At 30.3% G+C, this 26,770-nt stretch overlaps 3 protein-coding genes across 10 annotated transcripts; 2 read left to right on the top strand and 1 right to left on the bottom strand.

Annotated features, from left to right (window-relative positions):
- Nucleotides 1-471: 471 nt before the first annotated feature.
- On the bottom strand, nt 472-5,126 carry LOC100499839 (uncharacterized). 5 transcript variants are annotated; one of them, XM_006577710.4, is made up of 7 exons: nt 4,807-5,126; nt 4,619-4,726; nt 4,414-4,544; nt 3,787-3,887; nt 2,400-2,459; nt 1,586-1,731; nt 472-1,283 (listed from the first exon to the last, which is right to left on the bottom strand). In XM_006577710.4, the coding sequence occupies exons 1-6, from the start codon at nt 5,006-5,008 to the stop codon at nt 1,647-1,649; spliced, it is 687 nt and encodes a 228-aa protein (XP_006577773.1). In that variant the 5' UTR covers nt 5,009-5,126; the 3' UTR covers nt 472-1,283; nt 1,586-1,646. The 5 variants fall into 5 exon arrangements, with proteins under 5 accessions (XP_006577773.1, XP_006577774.1, XP_006577775.1 ...); XM_006577711.4 differs by having other exon boundaries at nt 4,813-5,119; XM_006577712.4 differs by having other exon boundaries at nt 4,619-4,723; nt 4,813-5,119.
- Nucleotides 5,127-9,072: 3,946 nt separating this feature from the next.
- LOC100796383 (5'-nucleotidase domain-containing protein 4) lies at nt 9,073-15,693 on the top strand. Of its 4 annotated transcripts, XM_014774442.2 has the most exons (18): nt 9,510-9,651; nt 9,847-9,911; nt 10,088-10,404; nt 10,624-10,701; nt 10,824-11,044; nt 11,361-11,453; nt 11,644-11,727; nt 12,091-12,201; nt 12,615-12,720; nt 12,791-12,853; nt 12,953-13,006; nt 13,194-13,251; nt 13,537-13,613; nt 13,785-13,855; nt 13,938-13,998; nt 14,079-14,138; nt 14,259-14,321; nt 15,240-15,693. In XM_014774442.2, exons 3-18 carry the CDS (start codon nt 10,120-10,122, stop codon nt 15,375-15,377), a joined length of 1,623 nt encoding a protein of 540 aa, XP_014629928.1. In that variant the 5' UTR covers nt 9,510-9,651; nt 9,847-9,911; nt 10,088-10,119; the 3' UTR covers nt 15,378-15,693. The 4 variants fall into 4 exon arrangements, with proteins under 4 accessions (XP_003523574.1, XP_040870709.1, XP_014629928.1 ...); XM_003523526.4 differs by lacking the exon at nt 9,847-9,911 and having other exon boundaries at nt 9,073-9,651; XM_041014775.1 differs by lacking the exon at nt 9,847-9,911 and having other exon boundaries at nt 9,073-9,651; nt 14,079-14,191; nt 15,240-15,317.
- Nucleotides 15,694-25,913: 10,220 nt separating this feature from the next.
- LOC100794970 (protein RADIALIS-like 3) lies at nt 25,914-26,751 on the top strand. Its single transcript, XM_003523781.5, has 2 exons — nt 25,914-26,326; nt 26,494-26,751. Exons 1-2 carry the CDS (start codon nt 26,076-26,078, stop codon nt 26,516-26,518), a joined length of 276 nt encoding a protein of 91 aa, XP_003523829.1. The 5' UTR covers nt 25,914-26,075; the 3' UTR covers nt 26,519-26,751.
- Nucleotides 26,752-26,770: the final 19 nt, after the last annotated feature.

Genomic DNA, 26,770 nt, shown 5'->3' with positions numbered 1-26,770 from the left:
ATTACTCCAGCCCCGAACTCTTCAAACTTCCGTTTTTTTTGTTGTTTTTTTGTACAAAGGAATTAAAGACAAATACTAAAAGATTTACAATAAATCTTAGCTTAACTAACAGTTGGATTCCCTCACTTCTTAAACCTTCCCGTTTGACAAAGCCCATTTTGGTTTCTTCCAAAGATTAAATCAAAATCCGTTTAAACAACAAAACCCCATAAACCAGACTAATGTCCAATTTAAAAGAAAAAACAAATAAAATAATGTTCAGAGCATTTTTTAAAAGAAAAAACTGCAAAATCATTTAAATTTTAAGATTCAATTGTTATATTATATTTCCAGTTTCAACTCATTTCTAAGTGTGGTTTTTATAAACTTAGAATTTAATGCCTACTATCAAACTTAATGTGTTGTGGTATTACTTGATCAGAAATGTGTTGTGTGTGTGAGGTTTGGGAAGTAGATGTGGTGTGGGTGGCATTTAAAAAAAAGCATTTATTACTTCTCTCCCATTCACAGTCTGAAAGTACAAGAAGATCTTAAGCAACCAAAACCTCCTCCCTCATTGAAAGAGAAGTCTCTTTCAACAATGCAGACACATATTTTGAGACTTGCAGGAGGAGTATCTATAATCTAAAGATAAGAAAAACATCAAAAGAAAAAGAAATAACTTAACAGGGTGAAGATAGCATCAACAAAAATGTACCATCTAAATTATGTACAAATACAAAATATAGCATCAATCAACAAATATTATTTCCGCTTAAAATCACAACATACCATAAAAAAAGTGACAAATTCAGAATCCAAATTAGAACAGTAATAATCGTATAGTATGCATTTGTTTGATCCCTTTTGTTGACAACAGGAAATTCCTCATACATTTCCAAACAAATAGGGAAACAGTCATAATTTAAGGAGAATGTAAAAATACATATATTTTTTGGCTGATTTTAAGAAATCATTCCAGAACATCCTAGCATTTACCTTTGTTTAAGAAATTACCAAAGTTTATTAGTTATTACATATTCAGTATGTGCAAATTATGAACACACCCTGTAATATCAAAAGGATACAGCTATCAAGAGCCTGTTCAATTCCTCTGTGAAATGATTCAGAGGATTGAATGCATTGAAAAAGAATATCAGATACATATTGACAGAGTACTTACAGATTTTAGATTGAGATAACTAATAAGAAGTAATTTAAGTAAGGCAAAAGCATAGTTTGATATTCCCGGCAGACAGCACACTGGTGATAACAGAAAATTTGTGATTACACCAATAGATTCCCTGAGAAACATGTGAAAGTATTAGCAAAGGAATAACACCCAAAACCTGATTCAGACAGTAAGTAAGGAAGCCAACAGTTTAAAGTCAAAACTGGATTCAGGTCTATTAGTTAGTGAAATTAAACACTAAAATTGTTAGATTTTAGAAAGTGCGATCTGTTATTGAAGTTTAATTCTATAGACACTGTCAACCTTTCACGTTATGGTAATGTTGACAGTAACTAAAAGTTTAAAAAATCAAAGGAAAGTAGGCAATAGGCAGGCAAAATGGAATGCTCAAAGGATATAGACAGGAGCACATACTTGCATGATTTTTAATGATCAACTTTCCACATCAAAAAGTAAGCTAGGTTATCCTTTACAGTTAGGTTTCAAGGCAATCCCTGATTCCCAGCTCAAATTTGTCAAGATCAGATATGGTATCTGATACAGCATCAGCTATCTTTTTCCTGGGGAAAAAGAATGATTTTAGCGGCAAGCCATTGATATGATAATTTAGGTAACAAACACCAGAATAATAAATATGAGCATCACAAATTAAAGCAAGCAACAATAACTTACAAAGCTAAAACTTGAGTCGTTATTACTTTAAAAAGTAGAAACAAAATCGAAACCAAGACAGGCAACTAAATCAAGAGGAAAAACACATATATAAATCCATGTGTCAGGACATAAAAGTGTTCTCTATAATTAAAGGGTAGCGAAACGACACTTTTATAATTGAATCCATATCATCGAAACCAAGACAGGCAACTAAATCAAGAGGAAAAACACATATATAAATCCATGTGCCAGGACATAAAAGTGTTCTCTATAATTAAAGGGTAGCGAAAGGACACTTTTATAATTGAATCCATATCAAGCCACTAAAAAGAATTATAAGTTCACTACACGTCACAGAACTTCAGGTACCTCTCATTCATAGAGAAATTGATCTTTAGTTAGGCATAACATGAAATATAATTGTAACAAAGCAATATGAAGATTGTCCATTGGTAGTCAACACTACTATTTTGGGGGTGGGGGTGCAATGAACTAGGTTCAATTCTTTCACAAATAATACCATAAAGAATTTTCTTCAAAAGATGTCTTCCTAGATATTCCTGTAAGCAACTACCTATCTGATGCAAGTTGAATGTTGGTTTTACTTGCCATCCCACTGACAGAGGTGAAAGATCTGCATGATAAGAAGCAATGTAGTAAACAATCATTCACCATTAGATGTAATCAAATTAGGTAAACTGCATGGATTTTGATTTCAAAGGAGTATTAAAAGGGAGGAAAAAAGGAGCGTGGATAACGATGCTTTAGGTGAAAGACAGAATGGAAACTTTGGAATTTACTATCAAGTATCAACTGTCAAGGACTAGCTCTCCTGAAAACTCATGAATAATTTCATTACATTTTTATCATACCCCATCACAGAATACTCACTTTGGCTCCAAGCGCAGATGCAAATGTAAAGGCCCGCACTTTTACCAAGTGGTACATTTCAACTGTATTAAAATGAATGGTAGAGGCAAGAATCAAACTATTGAACACTTGGTCTTAAATGCTCTGATATCATATCATATGAAAGACTAATTCTCCTAAAAGCTTGAGCTAATAGGCGAAGGCTCGTGAATGTCTTTATTAAATTTCTCAGTTATCAAGACACAAGAAAACCCCTTGGATAATATTCAAAACTGAAAATAGGAATCTCATTTCTATTTACACACAGCAGGCCCTTTTATAGGCATGATAAAACTAGATTGACCAGAAAATAATCCCTAGAAATTTTGTACCAAATAATATCCTTATAGGAACATAATAGTACCAGAATTGCAGTAAAATTATCGAAAATAACTAAATAGATGTTCTGAAACTAATTACTGCCAAAACTTCAACACAATAGTCAAATCCAAAAATATAATTATACTGGACATGCCTTTGTCCTGCATCATATTTGGTAAAAAAAAGAAAAAAGGTCAAAAGAATAAGTAGTCATTAACAATTTCTGACATGATACAAAATCTAAAATGTTGGGTATAAGATTCGTTCACATAAAGAATTAGATGCTGGAAACAAAATCTTCTAGATAATCGTGCATGGGAAAGAAATCATTTTGCCACTACATTGCACTTCAAAGTTCAAACTGCTCACTTCATTACAAACTATGAAGTGATATAATTAGAGCAGTCTGGACACCTAGACTTAACAAGAAATACAAAAATAATATTGTAAAATGGAACCCAAAATAATTCTGTTTGGGATCAGCCAGTTTCTTTAAAATTAAATAGAAAATTAAACTATTCATGTTCAAATACACCTTGTATATGTGCAGTAGGCATACATTATTCTCAAGTATAGAGGAGGCTTCCTACAATTTTTTGCCACTTGGAACCAATAGGACTCAACAAAATTAAATAATAATGATTAATGAATATAAAGAGAGAATTTGAGAGTCACAAGTTGGTGCAGTAGGATACAGCACAGTGTGCACACCAATGCTGGAAATTGGATACCTTATAAGATTATCTAGCAAAGCTTCAGCTTTCAACTTTACAGGATCCTTATTTCCAAGCAACGAAGCTGCATTCTTCACAATCAACCGAAACGTGCACACCTGTGCATAAAAAAGACAGTGGAGGTGAATTATGTCTCTATCAGAATGATTCTTGCACTTGAGCTAGCATGCTTTTTTGGGGGAAGGGACATGAAAAAGAAGAAAGCATCCGCCCATTTAACAGCCTATACAATATGCTAAAAGAAATGTCCCGTGTTGCACACGGAATCTATTATCACTAATCATTTGGTTTTGACAATATAAAGATATTTACAAGGTCAATCAATAAACACTGATAGAGAAAATAATATATGAACTAACAGTGTAAAAGTTTTTTATACTACCATGGTGATTTGTGGTTGAATGACTAAAACTGATTTATACTGTCAGGTTTGAACCTAAGATTATATAAAATATATTATTTATTTTTAAGAAAAGTGAGTCATCGATAGTATTTTGAACTTGTAAAAATGTGACAATTGACGCTCAATAACCGTCGTCGTTTTCCATTTTCCTATCCAAACCCTAATCAATGAAACAAGCGAGACATTCAAATTATGTAGGGCATTAGAGGGCGAACACAAACCTCTACTCCGGTGTTGGCTTGGAAAGTGACGAATGAGTTCCGGTCCTGTGGGACGCAATCCCTGGCAGCAGATATAAAGAGCTGCTGAATCTTCTCCAAATCCTCATCCGTATAAGCAGCGTCAGTTTCCGCTGCAAATGAAACCTAATTAAGATAAGAATCCATGAGCGCGAGAACTAGCGAGAAAAAAGAGAAAAAGACGTACTGAGCGTGAGATAGGCAGAGCGAAGGATTTGACGGGAGGCATCGATAGGGGCCAATAGGTACTTGGAGGCCTTCTTTTTTTGGTCTTTAAGCCAATTCTTCGGTCCTGCTGCGCAACAATATAAGGAATTAGGGTTTTCGCAAATACAGCAATGATAACACAGAGAATAATGTAAGAGTAGCGCGTACACATGCCAATTTCAATGGCGGAGGCTGGTGCTGAGAGGGAGAGGGAGAGGAAGGAAAGCAGAGCGATGCCTCTGCGAGAGAGAGTGGAAAATGGGGAAGGGGAGACGTTGCGTTTTGGAGGGAGTGAAGAGCGCGCGATAACTGTGGATAGGAAGGTGGCTGAGGAAGAACAAAAGGGGGAAACGACCGTTGACAATGGCATTGTTACTGCTTGCTTTTGCTCAGCTACGTTCGTTACCTTGCGCGGTTCGTTCGGGTGTTGCTTTGTTTCCTCTTCCGTTCTCTCTTACAATTTTCACACCGGAGAAATTAAGTCTAAATATTCATTTTATCCTTCAAGGTGTCTTGGAAAGATAAATTTGTCTTTTTCTTATAGATTATAAATTTAAATTTAGTCCCGGTCGTGTATAAAAATGCAAATGGATTCATTTTCTTATTAAATTTATGAAATTATTTTTTCGTCAAATTTAATATTTAATAAATAAATTGATAATAAATTATATTAAATTATAAAATTTATAGACTAATTTATTATTAAATTATTCACAATTCTAATTTGTAACACTTTTACATAATTAGTAATTAAATTTAAATTTTTATTTTTCAAGAATCAACTTATCCGCTTATCATTTTTACACTTTCTTTTTGGTATTCAAATAAATATTTACTAGGAAATTAATATTTTTTTTTCAGAGAGAGAAATAACATAAGTACTGTATTACTATAGGAGATGTAATTTTCTAACCCGTATTTTAAAGAAATGGGTTTTTATTACAAGAAGAAAGTTGATTTAAGTACACTAAATATTGTTATCTAATTGTAAAATATTGTGTATTCTTATTTAAGGCAGTTGATTTAAGTTACTTTAAAATGAATTAAGTCGGTTGACAATATACGATAGTTTGTCAAAAATAATTTTTTTAATATATTTTCTTATTATTTGTTAAAAAATATACAAAATTATAAACTATAAATAAAATATTTTTAAATAAAGAAAAATATTTTTACAATTTTATGATGTATAATAATTTTTTTAAAAAATATATCTTGATGCCTTACATTTCTTATTTGATAACTAACATATTCTTACATGCCTTATGCAATAAAATTAAAGTTGAAAAATGTATATTATGTAAAAAAAAAAAATGTATCGCCTCTGATCTTTCCTAAGGAGACCTTTGGTAATAAATAAGTTTTTTCATGCCGAAAATCATATTTTCTGAAAATGAATAAAAAAAATTTGGTTTATCATTAAAAAATTTTAAATAAATTTCTTAAGAATCAAAGAGTTACATATTTTTTAATGATTATTTTAATTATTTATCATATTATAAATTTAATCAAAAATAATATAACTTTTTACTATAATAAAAGAAAAATTAAACTATAAAAAAAAATTCACCTCATGAAAAAGTTTTCGTGGAAAACTAATTAAAAAATATTATTAGGAAAATCCTTTCAAAGGAATGTTATTTTTTTAAAGACATACCAAACACGAGAAATCAAGTTTTCTAGCTTATGATTCCCGGAAAATAAAAAATTTCTCTCCCACTAAACACCCCTAAGTGTATGATTTTGTGAGAAATTCACTTGACCAATCAAATAAGTCACCCTCCCTTGCCAATTTGATTGCCCATATCAACATTATATATGCTCAATCAAATTACCTCCAATGTTTATGAAACAATCATGACACAAATCTCACATCACATATCACACTCATAATCTTGCTATGAAATAAATGTTACGAAATAAGATTTCAACAAATAAATTGTGTAATGATTATCATATTGATCATTTTCAACGATTCATCAACTTCAATTTTTAAATTTTGAATTAAAGCGTGAAGTTAAATTTACTTATATGATTTATTTATGATCATTTTGGATTTTTCTAGTGTTTATCTCAATGCATTTTTTTAAGGGTTTGTAAGAACAACTAGCATCAATTGTGGGGACATAGGGCACCACATCCTTCGTCACTCACCCACACTCCATGGTGCAACCCCACAATGGTAGAGGTAGCAGGGATCTAAAGAAAATTCGACCTTTCTATTCACACACACCACCAGAAGTCAACTGCATATTATTAACCGTATTGTGCGTGGATAACAATACCCTTGCCGCATTAATTAGCAACCGTCCCTTATATTACAATCAGCAAGAGTAAAAGGAAAAAGAAAAGGAAAAGAAAAATTTACAGAACTAACTACGTGGAATTTCATCCTATTCTGACTAAAGAAACGTCAATATTTTGTATAAAATTTCATGCTTCTTTTGCGTTGAACATGATTGGCTAGCAAGATTGGTATTTACAGTATATGCATACGAAAATAATTTATAAAAGGAATCTATATACGTGATATTTCTTAGGAGTTTTAAGCAAAAAAATTTAATTACAATTTTTTTAAAAAAATATCAGAATTTATAATATACACATACAAAAATAATTTATAAAAGGAATCTATGCCCGTGATATCTTAAATAGTAGTTAGGTAAAAAGTTGTTGAACTATTAAGATATGATGAAACTATTTGTTTATTTACATCAAAATCCGATAATCTTGTATGGTTAGCTATTGGTGAGTTTGTTTAAATTTTAAAAAAATCAAATTTAAAATAAGCATTTTTAAAAAAAAATAAATATGATTTACTTCTTAAAATAAATAAAAATATTTTTTTAGGAAAAACAATTTACACAAACTCACTTAAAAAAATTATTTATTTTAATAAAATAATCACTTATTTCAACAAATAAATTTAAATAAACTTACCTATCGTCTAAAGTGACCTGCCATTGTGAATTTGCAGATTCAAATGTACTCCGAATTAAGTGGTCGTATTTTCACTTTTCTGGATCGTGACTAGGCAAATAAGACACCTAAGGCTGTTGCGAATTTTCAAATTCATTTTCCTACAATGTACTCTAAAAGTATCTAATTCCGTTGAATTTATTTTATAATTCTCTTTAAGCCTGAACGACAGATGTTGATCCTCTAAGGTTATGAGGAGAACTGTAAAAATCCCATCCATTGAATTTATTTTATAACATAATACGTTATTTTTAAAAATTAACTTTAACGGTCGGATTGATAACTGCACCCTGCAGTTTTTTTTTATTTTTAAATGTAAACTGTAGATTTATACGAATATTTGGACAACAATATTTCTTTATAAATTTATGCATGTGACGTATAGGATAGAAAATTGATGTTAAATATTTATTTTGATTAAACAAAAATGAAATTGATAGATTCCGTCACATTCACGTGGATAAAGCTAGTGGTGGTAATGAAAGGAAGAGGGAAATGAAAGAAAAGAAAGGTTGAGAAAATAAAGGATGGCATCATCTAATGATTCCGATCCTGTTCTGAGTATTGACAGAAACATCAAAAAGTGAGTTTTTTTTTTGTCTTTCAAATTTATCAGATAAGATTAAAATTTAAATTAATATCATAAAAAAGAGTAAGAAGTAGGATAATACATAACTTCTGAACGAACAAGTAGTAAATTGTTTTATGATTTGTTTTTTTTTCTTGGTTGAAATCATAAATTTTCTATTTTTTATTTTTTTAATACGACTTTAAAGTTATAAGATTTTTTTAAATTTTTTTTTACATGACTTTAATGTTATAACCGTTTTTTTATTGAAGTCCTAAATTATTTTAGTACTTTAATATTTTTTTTCATATTTTTTAAATCATAAATATTATAAGTTAATATCAACTAAAAAAATTAATATTATTTGATAAATTATAAGTTAATAATATTTATTAATATTGACAACAAAATATTTTAATATTTTTGTTAAATATGTAATATATTTTAATTTTTTTATTTGATTTTAAGTCTTTTGTATTATTTTTTAATTTATAAAACAAATAATAATATTTAACATTAATAAAAATATAAAAACATTAAATATGGAGAATATTAAATAAAACAATATAAAAAAATGTAAAAGTATTAAATAAAACAAAAAAGAAAACATACATTAATTCATTAAATAATTAAAATAAAAAATATTTATGATTTTTTAAAAAAAATTGAAGTTATAAAAAAAACCATTATTACTTTAAGTTGTGTGAAAAAATACTTTTAAGTCATATAAGAAAAACTCTTACAACTTTAAAATTATATTAAAAAATAAGAATTTTTTTACAACAATTTATGAATTTTAAATAAAAAGTGATAGATTACTTACGACTGGCCTTTTTCGAATATTAATTTGAATTTTACCCGATTTGGTAAATTTATTTTTTGAAAAAAAGACCCCTTTTTGGTTTGCTGGAGTATTGACTAACTATGGGAAATTGGGAACCAACCCAGAAAATTGTGGCCGGGCACTACTTATCCACGCCAGAAGCAGAAATGAGCAGAAGAGAATAATGCATAAACAAGCCTTGATACGTTCCCTCCATCATCTCAATTCTCAATTCACGAACCCTCGCATTTCTGGTGTTGCTATTATCGTGAAAAGAAAAAGGAACGGTAGGTGGCATTAGTAGCACTATGCTATTGAAATTTGAAAGGGGAACTAATTCCTTCCCCAATACGAATTGATCTAATCCAAATTCCGGGATAGGAATAATCCGTTTCCGAGAAATGCTAATTTGGCAAAGCTGCATTTTCGTTTGCGCCTCTGCAATTCCCGCAGCATCTGATTCCCTCACAATGTCCACCACGCCTATTTAATCGGCTCACGATGCGATTTCCCAAGAGGCACTTCTCCTTTTCTCTCTCCAACTTCTCTCCTCCTCTCCCACCTCTTTTCTCTCCTCGCCTTCTTTTTGTCTCTGGAATCGGCGCCAAACCTCCTCGCTCACTCGCCAACGCCACGTCACCAGGTTCGTTCCTTTTTCTTTCTCTCCCCAATCCGATTTCTTGTGCCCTAAGCCTTTCTCATTTCTCCTTTGTTTAGCCATTCGTTTTGCCAAGGTAGATGTAGCGAAAGCACGAGATACGGAGGGAAATAGAATATCATTAGATACTACTAGGAACTTAGAGGATTACTCTTCTTGATTCCGAAGTTAAATTTATAGGTGTTTCTTCAAGCCTAGAGTCGGAACATAGCCTCGTGCATTGCATGCTATATTTCTTTCACAAGGTAAGATGTCATAATTATTTTTCAGGGAAGGGCTTTTAGTTCTTTTGCATGTTTGTTTCAAATACTTGTGTTTAGAAAGTTATGGAACTCATTCAGTCAATCTATTTTTTTCCCCTGAAGATAGGTAACGTAATAGTTTCATTATTACTAAATTGCATTTGGATTAAATCTATCAGGAGTTAATCCGTTGTTGCATGCTCAATATTCAATGGATGGGAACCATGAAATTGATGTACATGATTCAAGATTGAGGGATTTGCCTGGCCGTGATGGCAGCAAACAGCCACGTGTATGGTCATCTCCTGAAAATGGAGTTAAAACTGAAATAGGCAAGCAGATATTTTGTAACCGGTCACTGAATATGAAGAACATTATTGCTGTGGGATTTGACATGGATTATACTCTGGCACAGTACAAGCCTGAAACCTTCGAATCTCTTGCTTATCAAGGCACAATCAAAAAGCTGGTTTATGATTTGGGATACCCTCGCGAGGTTTGTCCAATCAGTCTTATAGGATCTTCTACCATGTTTGGTTATTTTGTCTTCTTTTTAATGCATTAATAATAATGTAAGTGCTGGTGTAATAGGTGTGTTTGTGTAGATTTACTAACTTCCTCCTGGTTCATTTTGTTAAAGGATTTTGTTTGTTTGCATATTCTTTTCAGGTATAATTCTGTTGTATTTGGCTAAAACCTTTTTTCTATTCTGCAGTTACTAAATTGGTCTTTTAACTGGAAGTACATGGTCAGGGGCTTGGTTCTTGACAAAAAAAGAGGCAACATATTGAAGGTGTAGACTACATAAATGTTTTCTCGTCACCATTTTAACCATTGAAATAATCCATCAGCAGGTTGCATGTATTTTTTTTTCTTTTCATTTTCTCTGTTTGATTGTTGGCTGAATATATTTAGATGGATCGCCACAAGTATGTGAAAGTAGCCTATCATGGATTTAGAGAGTTATCAAAAGAAGATAAAGTTGGGACCTATGGAAATACTTTAGTACGTGATTCTTTTGATGAGCCAGACTATGCTCTAATTGATACACTCTTTTCACTTGCGGAAGCCTACTTGTTTGCTCAACTGGTTGATTTTAAGGATTGCAATCCTGACAAGATTCAGGAGGGTGTTGAGTGAGTCTTAATCTGGATTGCATAATTTTTCCTTTTGATAATTTTAAATGCCTTTTATTTTTATAACAATTAAATACTAGGACAAAGCAATTTTTGTTCATTCAAACACAAGGCAATCTTCGATAGTTTTTTGAAAGAATCTTTGTATGTTATCATTTTACCTCCCGGACAGATTTGGCCTCTTTATGTGTATGAACATACTTACCTACATGTGAGCTGTTTAGAAACCATCCAGCAGCCAGTAAAATGGCTAAAGCCTACATGTGAGCACACCATGATACATATATGATATATCCTTTAAATATTGTCCTTCCAGTTATGCTCGCATGTACAAAGATGTTCGAGCTGCAGTTGACTTGTGCCACCGTGATGGAACATTGAAGCAAATGGTTGCTATAGAACCAAAGCGGTATGGATATAAAATCACTAGCCTATCAAAGTTAGAAATGGACAAACACTTATTATGTTTGCAATGAGATATTAGACTTTTGATGTGCTAACTGTTTCTTTTAGAAGTTGCACTCTTAAATTCATATGTTGTCTATGAATTGTTAATGAACTTTCTCTGATTGTCATTTTTTCATTGAATTTTATCTCAGGTATATTAATGAAGACTCCTCAATAGTGCCCATGCTTGAAATGCTCAGAGACTCTGGACAAGCAACGTTTTTAGTGACAAATAGGTAGTTATGATTTTACCTAAACAGAGGGAAAACAGTTATGAGTAAATAATCAAACTATCCTGTGCTTTTTAATGATTGATGGAACAATCACTGTATGTTTGAAATACATTTTAGCACCTTTTTTTTAAACTAACATATAGTGCCAAGTGGGAAAGGCATGTTCTAAGATATCAAATGTACAAGAAAAGTAAAATAACGTGAGTTGAAAGATTATTAGATAAGGATTGAAAAATATTTTAAAAATTATAGTGAATTGATTTGACAGAAAATGTTGAAAAATGTTTTCTCATAGAATGCTAGTTGGTTTCATTCTCTATGGACATTTTAACTTGGATTTTTCACACTTTCGCATGTGATTTGCAGTTTATGGGACTATACAAACATTGTCATGAATTTCCTCTGTGGATCCAGTATGGCAGATGTCAGTAACAATTTCGGCTGGCTTCAATACTTTGATGTTGTTATCACTGGCAGGTCATGTTCTTCTTTTAGCATGTGTACCTAGTTATATATATTTGGCTTTATTGTTCTGCCTTGTAGTGAATTTTCCTCATACTATAATTCTTGGATTTGCATACTGCAAATCTTTCACAATAATGTTACATGCTGATTTACTTCGGTCCTTGTGCTGTGCATTGAATAGCATTTGCAATTTGTTTTTACCAGACTATAATACATGCCTTCCTCCCTTTTGTAGACACATCATGTATCACTCAGTATATGAACTCAACAATTTATTAGAAACATCCAACTTTAAACATATTTGTGATTCACTCTTGCAGTGTGTTTTCAATAGGAAAAGTTAGCTTTTGAGTTTCTTACAGCATTCAATTATATTGAAATTTATAGATTGCCATGCTAACCTGTTCAAGTCCACTATCCTACAGTGCAAAGCCAGGATTTTTTCATGAGGAAAATCGTGCCACCCTATTTGAGGTTGTGCCTGAGACTGGAATGCTACTCAATACAGATAATGGCTCTCCTATACCCCAGGTTAGCGCAATTGCACATCATTTTATTCATTTGTTTATATCTTGTATAAACATTTTATTTTTATTGTAAGGTGGGTAATACCTCAGCAAGGCTATTCACAGAAGCAAAGAATCATGCTTGTCCAGTTTTCCAGGTATAATCATTTTCAAAAATAAAATAAAAATAATTTTCTTTAGTTTTATTCAAAACAAGTTTAAGTGAATGTTTTGACAATCATCATTTTTTGTTGTAGGGAGGCAATGTTTCTCATCTGCATAAACTGCTTTCCATTGAATCAAGTTCACAGGTAATATTGTTTTTTGTTATGACTACACATATTTGTAACATGAACAAATGGTGGTTAGTCGTGTCATGGGGTTTCTATTTTAAATGGCTGATTATGTTTAAGTAGTTGTTGATTTAGGATTCAAGTACACTTGAGGATTGTCACTAAATTGAAGATTCATGTAAAAAATTGAATGATTTATATGCAGGTTCTCTATGTTGGGGATCACATTTATGGAGATATACTACGCAGCAAAAAGGTTCTTGGTATATCATTAATCCTTTTGACTATTCTGATAAATGGATTTTGCATTTGTATTGAATCTACCTGTAAATTTTGGTGATAAATGTGGTTATGATTGTAGGAGGGAAATAATAACTGGAAATGTAACTGAGAAAATAGACATTGATGGAATCTTTAATGAGTTGATAGAATAATTGTGTATGTGTAGAAACCAATCATGAACTACTCCTTTTGAAATTCATTTGTATGTCTGGATCTTGCTTTAAGAAACTTTAATTTGATTTTGATACGATGTGCTCAATGTGCAGGATGGAGAACAATGCTTGTAATCCCAGAGCTGGAGAAGGAGGTTAAACTACTCTGGGAATCTAGGGATTCCCGCAAGGTGCTTATTATTATTATTCATTAAAAATAAAAATTGAGAAAATTACTGGTTTAAGTCTCGTATCAAAGATTTTTCTGTGGACTTCTGGCATTTTAAATGAGATTGCTTCTGTGTACTTCTGACATTATAATTTGCATCTAGGGAGATTTTTACATGAATAGTCTTGTGCAGGAACTTCAATTCTTGAGGAGTGAGCGTGACTGCATTGAGGATGAAATACATCATTTGAAATGGTCTCTCAAGTTAGTATAACTCTAGACCTCCCTTACTAGTCCTGCTTTTTTGTCGGTTTAATTTCTTATAGACTAGTGCACTTTTTTTCAGATTCAAGAATCCAGATGCTGATTCCAAGCAGAAGTTATCTTCTGAACTTGATAAATTAAAGGTTTGACCCTAACGACTATTCTCATTCCATGAATGGAAGTCCAATTTTTTAGATATTTGATAACCGGCTTTTTGTGGCAGCTTGAAAGAGAGAGAGTGCGATTAAGTCATCAAGAAGCTCAGAAAAAATTACATCAAAGGGTAGAAAGTTCACCTGTAGATTATCTCCAGTTTCCTTTCTTCCTATTAGCACGGTACAATTACAATATATCTAATTTATGCTGTATACACAATGTTGATGTTTGCCATAAATCATTGTAGTTTCACGAGCCATGGGGACAGCTTATGAAAACTGGTTATCAGAATTCTCGCTTTGCTCATCAGGTAAAATGTGACTTTAATTATTTAGGTTCATGCCCCACTACCAGGCAAACGACCAAAAGGGTTTTTTTTTTTTTTCTTTTTCTTTCTCAATCTATTAAATGAGGATAAAATTTAAATTAATACCGGGAAAGTAGTAAGTAGTAAGGTAACCAATCTCTCTTGAATTTAAAGTCGTAAACTGTTTTATGATTTTTTTTTTCTTCCATTGAAATTGTAAAAAATTTTATGACTATAATTCTCAAGAGTTCTTTTTTCTTTTTGTATTTTTTTCATACGACTTTAAAGTTGTAATGGTTTTTTTTTATTTTACTGAAGTAGTAAATTATTTGAAGACTTCATTTTTTTTTTGCATATATTTTTTTTTTAAATCGTAAATAGTTTTTTATTTTAGTTATTTAATGAATTAAGGTATGCTTTTTTGTTTTATTTAATATTTTTTGTATATTATTTTATTTAATATATTTTATATATTTAATATTTTTTATTAATGTTAAAAATTATTATTTATTTTGTAAATTAAAAAATAATACAAAATACTTAAATTTAAGTAAAAATATTAAAATGTACTACATATTTGTTTATCAAATAATATTATTTTTTAATTTTTTTTTCTATTATTAAGTAAATTAGTAATTTTGTACACGAATATTAATTAATATTATTTGATAAATTATAAGTTAATATTATTTGTTAATATTGGTAATAAAACATTTTAATATTTTTGTTAAATAAATATGTAGTACAATTTAATATTTTTATTTAAATTTAAGTCTTTTTTCATTATTTTTTAATACACAAAACAAATAATAATCCTTGTGGTAAAAAAATATAGAAAATATTAAATAAAGTGCATATGTTTTTTCTTCTGATATCAAAATGATATTCTTCTGATGAGCTTGCGTTATATACATGATGCAGGTTGAGAGATTTGCTTGCCTTTATACTAGTCAAGTATCTAACCTGGGCTTATACTCTCCAGACAAGTATTACAGACCTAGTGAAGATTTCATGCAACATGAATTTGGCATTATGGCTTGTGAGACGCCAGACATTTAAGTTGAGGAATTTGGGGTAGTTTGGATTTGGAAACCGAATTGCCGAATTCTGCTCTGCCCAGTGTTCCTGGTTCTCATCTCCCTTCTCTGTTTTGTTGGCTTTGGACAGAGCTCCGTTTAGTAATTGATCTCTCCCCCTCCCCCCCAAAGAAAAGAAAAAGAAAAAATTGCTATATAGTATTATTTTTAACGTTTGCTACAGTGGGTAAAAAATACTAGATTTTAGCGTTGTATAGTTTCGTCGGGCACTTAACAAAAGTAATTCGTGCCACTAAGCAGCAGGAATTACACTAATTGAGTTTCATCCTTTAATGTTCGATTAGTATTCGGTTGCGCTTAATTCACTAATATTTTGACATTTTTAATTTATTTTCCCATAATTCTTTCAGGAATTAAAATCATATTAGATTGAAATATTAACATTAGTACGCCTTTTAAAAAAAACAAACATTACATTCGTACAAATGGAATTGGTTTAGAATTTTTCAAACAAGATCTTGATCGTAGATCTTTTGAATAATAAAAAATGGTTGAGAAAGAATATTTCTCTGAAGGTGATTTTCAATAGAGATTAGTTATTGATAAGTTGATAAGTAATATGGTGATAAAAAAAAGTGACAGTGAATAATGAGCTTTAATATAAAATTTTGTGAACACTAGATTTTTAATGTCATTGAAACAATGATTCGTGTAAAAAAATTTATGTGATCAACATCCTCCTTTTTGTGCGTGTTTTTTTTTTTTTTCCTTTCCATCATTTGATAGTTGCTTGAACTCCATTACATTACCACTAGCAACTTTTCCAATTCCTTTTGAAACAGATATCCCTTCGAGAAATATTTGTATCTGTCCCCTGATTTAGTTCATAATTTTAATTAATGCTATATAATATTTTCTTCAACGATGCATGCTTATTTAATCTTTAGCCTTAACATCAATTTTCATCATTAGAATTTGATTAAAAAAATTACTGTAGCACAAGGCTGAGAATCTTCTCTAGTTCCAACAAGTTCAGGACGTGTATAGAATTTTATAGGCCTTAGGCAAATTTTGTATTTGAAAAATTGTTAATTAAAATTTAATAATTAAACAATTTAGACATCTCATTCAATAAGAATTCATTTAACCAATATTTTTGTAATATAATTTATCTCAAGTTAATTTAAAAAAAAAATATTTTCTTTTGAAAATGAAAACAATTACTATTATAATTACTAATATTATTAACAATATTATGTAAACATTGCATGCATGTAAAATGAATTAATCTTTTAAAATATAATTTAATATTTCTAATAAAACATTAATTTTTTTTTGTTAGTACTTTTTTTATTATATTTGTTTCACGAAACAATTTAAGACCACTAATATCATTAATGTTTACAAAAACTTTCAAGATTGATATAATATTTCTTTTAATTCATTTTCTTTTAAAATGCTCAATCAATTATTATAAACTAACAGTTTGGAGGAGGCCTAAGACAATGAATGGCCTTTGTTGGCCCTGCCATAGCCATGACCCTGAACAAGATCATACTTGAATCTAAAACCAAAATTATGGTTTTGTATTGATATCAAACACAACAAAATTATCATTATGAATATTCAATACACAAATAGCATTACACTAATGTTAGTATTTAGTCAATCCCAATTCACCTAGACATAACAAAACTTATACTGTAAGATACTTAAAAGTTCCAATATAGTCCTAATATTTTAGCCCTTCTTGGAATATACCTCAAGTAAAGTGAATACAAATAATGGTAGTACCTTGAATTTTATACGGAAGAAATGATATTAAGGAGTAACATCGGTTATTAACCTCCTTGTTTCTCTATTGTTAGGCATTTGGAAAAAGGCTTAGCAAAACAGTGAGATTGGAAGAGACAGAAAATAAAGTTGAAAGATAAAGAGAACTACATATAGACCTTTAACAGTCCTACATCGGAAAAGAATAAAGCTTTCACTTAAACAAAGTTTGAATCAGTTGGAAGATTAAACCATATTGAAGTCCTGGGAGATAAGAGAACAAGACAGAAATCGCAAGAGATAAAATAAAGAATGAAAGGGGAAATCATTAATGAGAACCAACCCAGAAGTTCTGGCTAAACACGCCTCAGTACCCCCAAAATGACGCTCGTTCTTGCTTAATTTTTCTGCCTTAGTGAACTCTCCCACTCACTCATAAGTTTAAGCTAATCAACTCTAGTTTACTAGAGCTTGCCAAGAAACAATTCTGCTAACATGTTAAATGATCAGTGGCTGCACATTCATAAACTTGTTCAATTCTATGAGTAAACTCATATGTTGCTTCAAAATCCTTGTTCAATTTGCATCTTATGACATAACTTATGATCTTATGTAGTTTCTGATATGGCTACCATTTGATCATGTTCTACTCAGGTTCCATCTTCTGATTATGTTTCTGATCTTATTACACTTTGATCAGTTGAATATGCTTCTGGTAATTTGTCCTTCTGATAATGTTACTTCTGATGTGCAAACTTTGTCATTTTTAAGCTTTTAAATAGTTGCATACTCTAAAATAGTGATTCTCAAGATTGGTTCATGTTCTTTATAATGTGTTCCATTGTATGATTGCAAGCTCTGTACTTTTAGTTACATGGACAAAGGTAGAAAAAAGGTACTAGACATATATATATAAGCTAGCATTGTAGAGTCAAAGAAAATAAGGCAAGCAAGAGAGAGGTAGAAATGTGGAATTACAGTAATGAAAAAAAATGGCTCTGAAGCCTTTCAATTCACCAATTTCAAAAACTTGACCTTGGGGCATGACATGAAATGGCTCTGAAGCCTCACCTCAAGGCAAGCCTCTAATTTGTGGTACAATTGTTCTGGTAAGGTCTACCCCAAGGAAAGGAAATCAAACCACCATAAAACTACATGAAGCCTATTCAATGAAGAACCCATTAGTTCTCAGGGAATCTAACTCATATCTATCAGCATAAGGCCATGTAAGCCCTAATGACTAAAGCATACCCTACACCCGCAACAAACAATAACAAATGCCTAAAAATATGCAATCAACAATGGGAATTGTAGGATCAAAATGATCAAGTATCAATTTGTTATCACAAATATATCACCTCCATGTAGGAATGAAACGCATTACCTATACATAAACTTCACTTTAACTTTTTCTAACATCTAACAGTTAGATCGATCATTCAACTTTTCAATAATTGTCAGATTTAATTGAATTTAATGTTTCTAATTGTATTTAATGAAGAATTAAGTTATTATATAATTTTGATAATTAAATATTAATTTTATTTATGATATAACTTTATTTTAAATTAATAATTAAGAATAAAATTAAACAATAAGTTATTATGTAAATATATATATATATATATATATATATATATATATATATTAGTATTCTTAATTTTTTAATTTAATTATATTCAAATTATTGTTATAGATTTTATAATATTAATTATTATTATTATTTTCAAAATGATTAAAAATATGATTTAAAAATAAAATTTTATCTTTTGCATTAAAAATAGTTAAAAATTATTAATTATAAACACAAAAAATGAAAGTACATATAAACATAGTATTCATAATAACAGAGATGAGTGCTTACATTTAAATAGTGATAAATTTAGATTTATTAATTTTTTTAATTTATACATTATTACATCACTATTATTAATTAGAAAAAGAAAAAAATAAAAATGAATTTTATTAGACTTAATTTTTAAGACAATAATTCCTCAATAAAAAATATAATTAAATATATTTCTCAATTTTAATATAATTATATTTAATATGCTACTAAATATTTAAATTTTTTTTATTAATGTATAGATATAGTTTTTATATAAATATTAAATAAAAATATATAATTTAAGATACACGGATCTAAAATCTAGTATAACAGAAAAATATGCACGAAAAAGGTATAGACTTTTCTCTAATTTTTGTCATCTTAAAACTCTTAACCGACTTTTAATTTCATTAACTCTAGTGTCAAAGTTCTTGCAGGTGATCCACCACCAATCACCATCATTATTTGTCTGTGATAAAAAGAATTAATTCATAACTCTGTAAACATGCCACATGTCAAAGTATCATTATTTTAGAATATTTTAAAAAAATGATGTGAACCTTCTTATCGGTCTCATTTCCTTAATTATTGGGCAAATTCATACACACTAGCTAGTCACATATTACAACACAAGTTAATAAATAATATGTTTCTGGGGTTGTTTATACGGTTTAAATTGTACATATACCTGATTCCCCCTTGGGGTTGGATTGGATAATCAGATGAAAAGAAAACAAAGTATTAATTGCCTTCATGTCATTTGACGGGAATATATAACAAAAAGGGACATCCAATAAAATAGAATTTAACTCATCTCATATAACTGAATCTTTTATCGGGAAATCTCTGATGTCAAACTGACCAGATAGAAAACAACAGCCATATGTTATGTGATTTTCAAGTTATAATACCCGAATGAAGGAAAAAACTGACTAATGAAATTTACTAAGTTGATCAATAGCCCCATGGCATATTCTATTATCGCAATTACTCAATAACATCCCCACTACCATGACATTTATCTCAAAGGAACATTTATACGCTTTTCTGCTTATTTTCTTTTTGTCGGAGATTATTAAATTTGGTTCCTGACGTTTTCACTTTTCTTCTGGAATTAAATGATTTGATTTATAAACAAATTATTTTATGCAACAAAATTATAAAATTGGAATTTATTTTATTTAATCGTGTATAATTTGTTTAGGTTTTAATAATTTTTTATTTAATTTACGTACGTTTCAAAAGTTCAAATTTTCTCATTGTTATCTTTATTATTTAGTCATTTAAATTATTCTAGTAGCAATATATAATAATTATTTATTTATATAAAATAAATTCAATTATATAATCTTCAATGTATTCCATGAGTAAAATTTGATTTGTAATTCAACTTAAATATATTGTTTAAAGAACTTGTTAAAGCAATGCTATAAGAACATGTTCGACAACGCTTCGAAAAAAAAGAGAACATGTTTAACAAACATTAAGTACGTTTTATTAAACAGTTTTAATTATTGCTAAACGTAAATGTTAAATAATTATTATACTTGTAATATATAAACATTTTTTTTACTTTTATTTCTTTAATTTGCCTATGGTTGATATTTGTCTTTTATATCAAGGTTATGTATGACAAAATAACCAAAAAGTTAATTAAAAGCTGAGAAAATAATTGACAACTGAAAGTTGGTGGCTAATATAGTTAAAAATTGTGAAGTTAACTTATTAAATTATAATTATTTAATAAAATTATTTGTTAAAGTAATTAATAAATATAAAATGAGTGAAAAAGAAATGCTTATATAGTATTTTTATTTTATTGATAAAAGCATATTTTGGGTGTTTATGATTTTAGTTTTCAAATTCTTGTAATTTTTTGTTTGTAGATCAATTATGTTATTTTCTTTTCTTTTTACTTTCAAATAATACATTTTAAAGTATTTCTAATCAAATTTAATGGTATATATAATGGTATAATGTTAAATTATCTTGAAGTATAATGTTAAAAATAATAGAAATAGAGGAATGGTTAAAATAAACAATGTATAAATATCTTGAAGTTTAATGCCTGAATAATAAAATAAATATTATAAATAATATAATAATTAAAATAAATAGTGTAATATAAAAATATTCAAATAATAATAGAAAATAAAATAAATTATTATCTATCATTATCAACATTTTATATAATAAAAGGGTAGCATCTTATGTAAAATAGTAAAAATAATAAAACCCTACTTATGACTTATTATGAGTGAAAGAAGAGAACAAAAAATATAATAAAATTTAACCTATAAAATCCAGCGTTACATAAAAAGAAATAAAAGAGAATCTTATAAATATTTTAAGGACAATTTTTTTTTAAAAAAAATCAATAGCTAATTAAAAATTAGCATTTTTAAAAAATGTTACATAACTATTAAAAAAACTTGTTTTTGCCAAATATTACTAAAAATAATTTTTAATTAAGTTAGTAAAAAAATTTAGAAGTGACTGGAAAGATGTGCCAAACACGGCCTAAATTTTTAAATAGTATATTCTTACTGATCCAAGCTCATTGGTATAAAATCTTATCCATTATCTTAGTTCTTAATTCTGTAAATATAAACATAAGGTTTTACGACAGGTATATATACTTATTTTTGTACTCTTAGTTGTATTTTCCTTTTCGCTCCAAGAGTCGAAGACACTATATATCACTCTCACTTTGTATCAAGTCATTTTTATAACAGGATATATACTTATTTACGTACACTAAGTCATATACTTATTTACGTACACTAAGTCATATACTTATTTACGTACACTAGCTGACTTAGTGAAGTTCCAAACATAAAAAATGATATTTGCATAATATATAATGTGAAGTTAAATCATATCAAATTAAATCCAGCTTGGTGCTAACGTTAACGTTATATATGTCAAACACAGCATCAGAGAGTTAATGGGTCAGTATGGAATTTTTCTTTAGAGTTTTTCACTTTATGGCTTCTCTTTGTCGATCAATAATATTCCTCCAATTCTAAATACTTTGTGACTGCGCAAAGACTTGATTGAAACTTGTTTGGAGTAGCAATACGGGCGTAACATCTATAATAAGATCAAGGGTATATATCCTTCAACTTGTGAAGAAGGGACCTCACGAAGAAAATAGAGCACTACTAGTTGTAAAGAAAGAACAATTGTTCATGCCCTGGTGATTGGTTTATAGTGGAAAATAAACATGGATGATAAGGATTCCAAGTTTATTCAACTGATGATAGATATCTCTTAGGATATATCCTCCTCCTCATCCTCTTCTTCCTATATGTCCAAGTTGAACAGCCTGTTTCAACAAATTATCGGTGCTGCAAAAGGCATATTGAAATGTGAAGTATGAATTCAAGATAGCAGACAACAATCTCTTCCATGCATGGTTACATTATTATTTTCTCAATAACCCTCTGTATCCAATCGCCATACCCCCGTATCACTATAATTGTATAAACATTTCATAAGTGCTCCTAGGAGCAGAGAATAAGATTGTAAAATAAATTGAATTTCTCACACAAGTTAAAATCAATTTGTGTATTTAACTTTTATAATTCTGTTATTTAACTTTTCCAAAAGTTATAAGTTGATTTTAAGTTATTAGAAAAATTATATTCATTCTACCTTCTTATTTATTTATTTTTTCTTTCTTTCTCTCGATTCTATTAGAGTTATTATGAGTGATAAATTTCTCTCATCAATCATTTAATACGGTTCGGAATACCTCTAGTTTAGTATTTTCCTTTTCTTTAAATATTTAAGGAGAAATTTATATAAACAGGAAATAATGTAAACAGTGATTATGGTCTCTTCTTGTCTCTGCTTACATGAGTTGAAATCTCACTATATTCTTAGTTGTCATGGATTCATGGCGAAGATGGGATAATGCACTGTGTTTTAGCATAAATGATAGGAGGTTTGCACTGGAAACTTTTAGTTTCTAGTTAATTATTTTCTTGGTGCAAATTATGTCTTCGTAGCATACTAGCATCAGATAATATATAGGTGAAAGGAATGTAATTAAATTAGTCTAGTCTGACTAAACATATTTTTTGTTTTTTGCTGTCTCCGAATTAGATCCATTGGCTATTATGCGGTACTATGCTAGCTGAGCAAATTTAGACGGTGAGTCCCTTTGACTACAGCTTTCAAAGCATCTAGGTTTTGGAATCTAAGCATGGATACTAACCCATGGTTGGTTAGAAATCAATGCAGTGGCCCCCAATGCCAACTTGAATCGGTAGTGGAGTTCTCATAAAGCTTCTGAAACAGAAAGGGAAGCTCAATTCAGAGATAAATTCTGCTAAGGGATATGCGTGGATGATAAGGATTCTGATTGTATCAGCATCACCTCACCTCCTGCTACGGATCAAATAAAGTAGAAATGTTTCTTGGTGGAGCTCTTTTCTGTTTTGTTATTTTGAACAAGGTCAATCATCATATAATATACCATATACCCATTACAATAAATTACTAATACTAGTCATCTTTAAATTAATCTTCAATGAACATTGTTGGTGGCAGCTCCAAGGATGAAATTCAGCCACCAATTTAAGTTATATGTGTGGTTCTGTATTTTGTTCGAGCATGCATATCCATCCTTGTGAAGAGAAGTGAGAAAGTAGATACAAAAATTCTATTCCGGGCCACATAATTTTTCCCTTTTTTTTGTTCTGTCGCTTTCATTCAATGTAAAATAAACCATTTATTACGGAAGCACTTTCGGTTGCTCATCTTGTAAGATACTAGATTTGAGATTACATTATATATGTTAATGTAAAACAGATGGAAAGTGTCCTATGTCGTCTAATCTCTGAGGTTCACTTTCCTAGCCTTCTAAGTTCTAACCTTTATTTAATTATTTTCTCCGGCCGGGACAAGATTAACTTTAAGATAACGCTAACATACAGCTAGCTTTTTTTTTTTTTTTTTCTTTGCTTCATTTGATAAACCAAAATATAGCCACGCTGCATACATGTCTCTCCCATTGTGGCTCCGCAATATTTCTCTAGGTGCACTATATATGCTTAATATAGTTGGAATCGTATATATGTACATAAACCATAATGCAATAAATATATGTAGTGTGACATTATGAATTTGTCATAATAGATTAAAGTTTGATAGGGATTTCAACGAGTGTTAATTAGGAGGGAGTAAGAAGTAAGAAGTGGCAAAGTAATTAAGTTAGGCACTTTGGGTGCTTTGAACACTAGCTAGGAAGAGTAGGAGCGTTTTATAGAAGCTGAAGTCTCTAGCAACGCGACTTCACTGTTAAGTTTGTTTTATGTTGCTATCGTTAGCTCGACTCACTTGAAACAAAATTGAGTGATGTATAAGATGAAAATGTGGTACTGTTTTGCAAAGGACAGAAATTACAGAGAGGAAACAGCTGAAAAGATAAAAAGCACTTTTGTTGGTTTTGTGTCTGATGATCCATACACAGCTATAGTCCAAGGTGGTACTCTTGGCGTGAAATTTTCTACATAGACGCAAGGCACCTACCTACGCCCGTGAACCCTGCTGCTGGTTATGGACTAAGCTGCTGGACCCACCTGTCCTCTCTACCGTGCAAGTTAAGATCTTCACAGCCCTACGTGTCACCACAAATCAAAATGCAAGCTCGCACGATTTTCATTTGCTTCAATATCTAAACCTTTTTCAAAGTTATCAATACCCAACATCACTGCACATGATACACGAGACATAGAAGTATGTGGGTGTAATATTAAAATATAGAAGCAGCCCCTTTATGAATTAAACAATGCAAATTGTCCTTTTTAATTTGAATGATCAAATGAGTTGATGCTATTTTATTTGTTGACAATAATTCATTTAAAATGAAAATGATTTATAATTTTTATTTTGTTTATAATAATTTTCTAAAAAAAATGTTCTAAATTGAATTTGCAGAATTACAATTATGCATTTTGTATATGATGCACGTATCATATCCACGCAAACATAAACATAAAAATTGGATGTCCTAGAGCCTTGATAAAATTCAACTTTGAATGCCAATAACTCTAGTCAAGTAGGTGCTAATTAATATGCTGCCTAGCTAAGTTTACTACTTAGCGTTCAAATTTGGAAATTTGAGTAATATATTTATCAATTACAAAAATATATTCCTTTAAATACTTTTGGTATTGATCTTTGATTAAAATCACTTGGATAATTCACGTTTTGAAAATTTCCATTGAATATCAGCATGAGTTACTTAACTGATTAAAGCTCGTTCTAATTAGAGAAATAGTTCACGAAGAACTGCATCTAGCTAACTTGTATCCAAACGGCAGGATCGAGTAAAGACTGTAAATTCCCAGGTTTTTCGGTTGAAGAAACTGTTTAATCATATACAGACATTTCTTTGGTGGAGCGAGAAGCTCACACCTTCTAAAACCAACAAATGATGTCCCTAATGTGAGAAAAGAAAAACGTTAAAAGTAAGAAATAGTAACGTTTATTTAGATGTGAAAAATCGTGTCTCTAGCTGGTCCGTTTCGGAACATACTAGAGATCATTTTCTTTTGCATATATAGTTAGTTTAGATCCGTAGTTTAAGGGCATATATATCCATGCCAGGACAGGGAACTGACAGCATGAACATGAAATTCCATGAGGATCAAAATCAAATCTTGCCTTGGACAGAAATTAAAACGGTGTCTTAATTATGTTAAATTCTGTACGGAAGGCATGCATGTGATGTGACAAGGAATTCACAAGAATGAATGAGTGAAATTCACAGGAGGCAACACACCTTTCTCGATTAAGGCAATTTTTGGTTACATTTCTTAGAGGTTAATTAAGCCTTAAGGTAATTATATTAAAAAAAAAACATGCAATTAAAATTAGGAGAAAGTTAAAGAAAACCACGTCGGTATCTAGGAATTTCAGAATCTGTCCCGCAGTTTTGTTCGGAAAGCAACGGCTAGCATGAGCATCAAGTACACAACACAACCTCCAACTCAAACACTTTATACCCCAACTACTATATAAAGGGTACCAATGTTAGTCCCCTCAAAATCACAGCTCTTTAATTTGTAACACTTAATTTTCATTGATTGAGTGTGTGTTGCTACAACAATGGCCTCAAGCCAGGGTTGGACTCCGAAGCAGAACAAGAGATTTGAGAATGCCCTTGCCATCTTCGACAAGGACACCCCAGATAGGTGGCACACGGTGGCCAGGGCCGTCGGAGGAAAAACGGTGGAGGAAGTGAAAAGGCATTATGAGAAGCTCGTGGAAGATGTGAAGAAGATAGAGGAAGGTCACGTGCCCCTCCCCAATTACCGAAGTGCTGCAAGAGGCTACGGTTACATGGATGAAGAAACCAGGTAATTTAAACAACCATTGTTTACTTTATATTTAATCATTACCATAATATTTGCCCAATGCAGTATTGTGTCAAAGCTAGTTTATTGTTATGAAGATTATTGTCATATTTGATTGTTGTTATTGTTGTTTCTTGCTTGAGTCTGATTGTATTTTTATCATAATGCAGGATGAAGGCTCTGAGTCTGCAGTGAAGTGTGATTTACCAATAAATAATATATGTTGGATGCTTGGCTTCGTACCATAAGATATTTTATTCACTTTTTTGTTTTTTCTTTCCATATAATATATAGGCAAAGCATCGTTGCCTTGTGTTTCTGTTTCTATAAATGTAAAGATGAAATTGTCCCAAAGACGGGCCCACTAGTTAATAGTAAAAACAGCCATTGAATATCATATTTTCTCAAGTTATTCATTTTTTATCTCTCTCAATCGGAAAGATATAA

The sequence above is a fragment of the Glycine max genome, chromosome 4 (assembly GCF_000004515.6).
Source record: "Glycine max cultivar Williams 82 chromosome 4, Glycine_max_v4.0, whole genome shotgun sequence".
NCBI lineage: Eukaryota > Viridiplantae > Streptophyta > Magnoliopsida > Fabales > Fabaceae > Glycine > Glycine max.
This window is presented reverse-complemented; position numbering and strand designations above follow the sequence as displayed.

What these genes read in the sequence shown, in the direction of transcription:
- LOC100499839 (XM_006577710.4), bottom strand. Translation starts at nt 5,008, where the DNA reads ATGCCATTGTCAACGGTCGTTTCCCCCTTTTGTTCTTCCTCAGCCACC. An exon ending in CTCTGCCTATCTCACGCTCA is followed by an intron (nt 4,545 to 4,618) that starts GTACGTCTTTTT and finishes TTTCATTTGCAG; the next exon opens with CGGAAACTGACGCTGCTTAT. An exon ending in AAGCCAACACCGGAGTAGAG is followed by an intron (nt 3,888 to 4,413) that starts GTTTGTGTTCGC and finishes TTTTATGCACAG; the next exon opens with GTGTGCACGTTTCGGTTGAT.
- LOC100796383 (XM_003523526.4), top strand. Translation starts at nt 9,510, where the DNA reads ATGCGATTTCCCAAGAGGCACTTCTCCTTTTCTCTCTCCAACTTCTCT. An exon ending in CCATTGAATCAAGTTCACAG is followed by an intron (nt 13,007 to 13,193) that starts GTAATATTGTTT and finishes ATTTATATGCAG; the next exon opens with GTTCTCTATGTTGGGGATCA. An exon ending in AGAAAAAATTACATCAAAGG is followed by an intron (nt 14,139 to 14,258) that starts GTAGAAAGTTCA and finishes AAATCATTGTAG; the next exon opens with TTTCACGAGCCATGGGGACA.
- LOC100794970 (XM_003523781.5), top strand. Translation starts at nt 26,076, where the DNA reads ATGGCCTCAAGCCAGGGTTGGACTCCGAAGCAGAACAAGAGATTTGAG. An exon ending in TACATGGATGAAGAAACCAG is followed by an intron (nt 26,327 to 26,493) that starts GTAATTTAAACA and finishes ATCATAATGCAG; the next exon opens with GATGAAGGCTCTGAGTCTGC.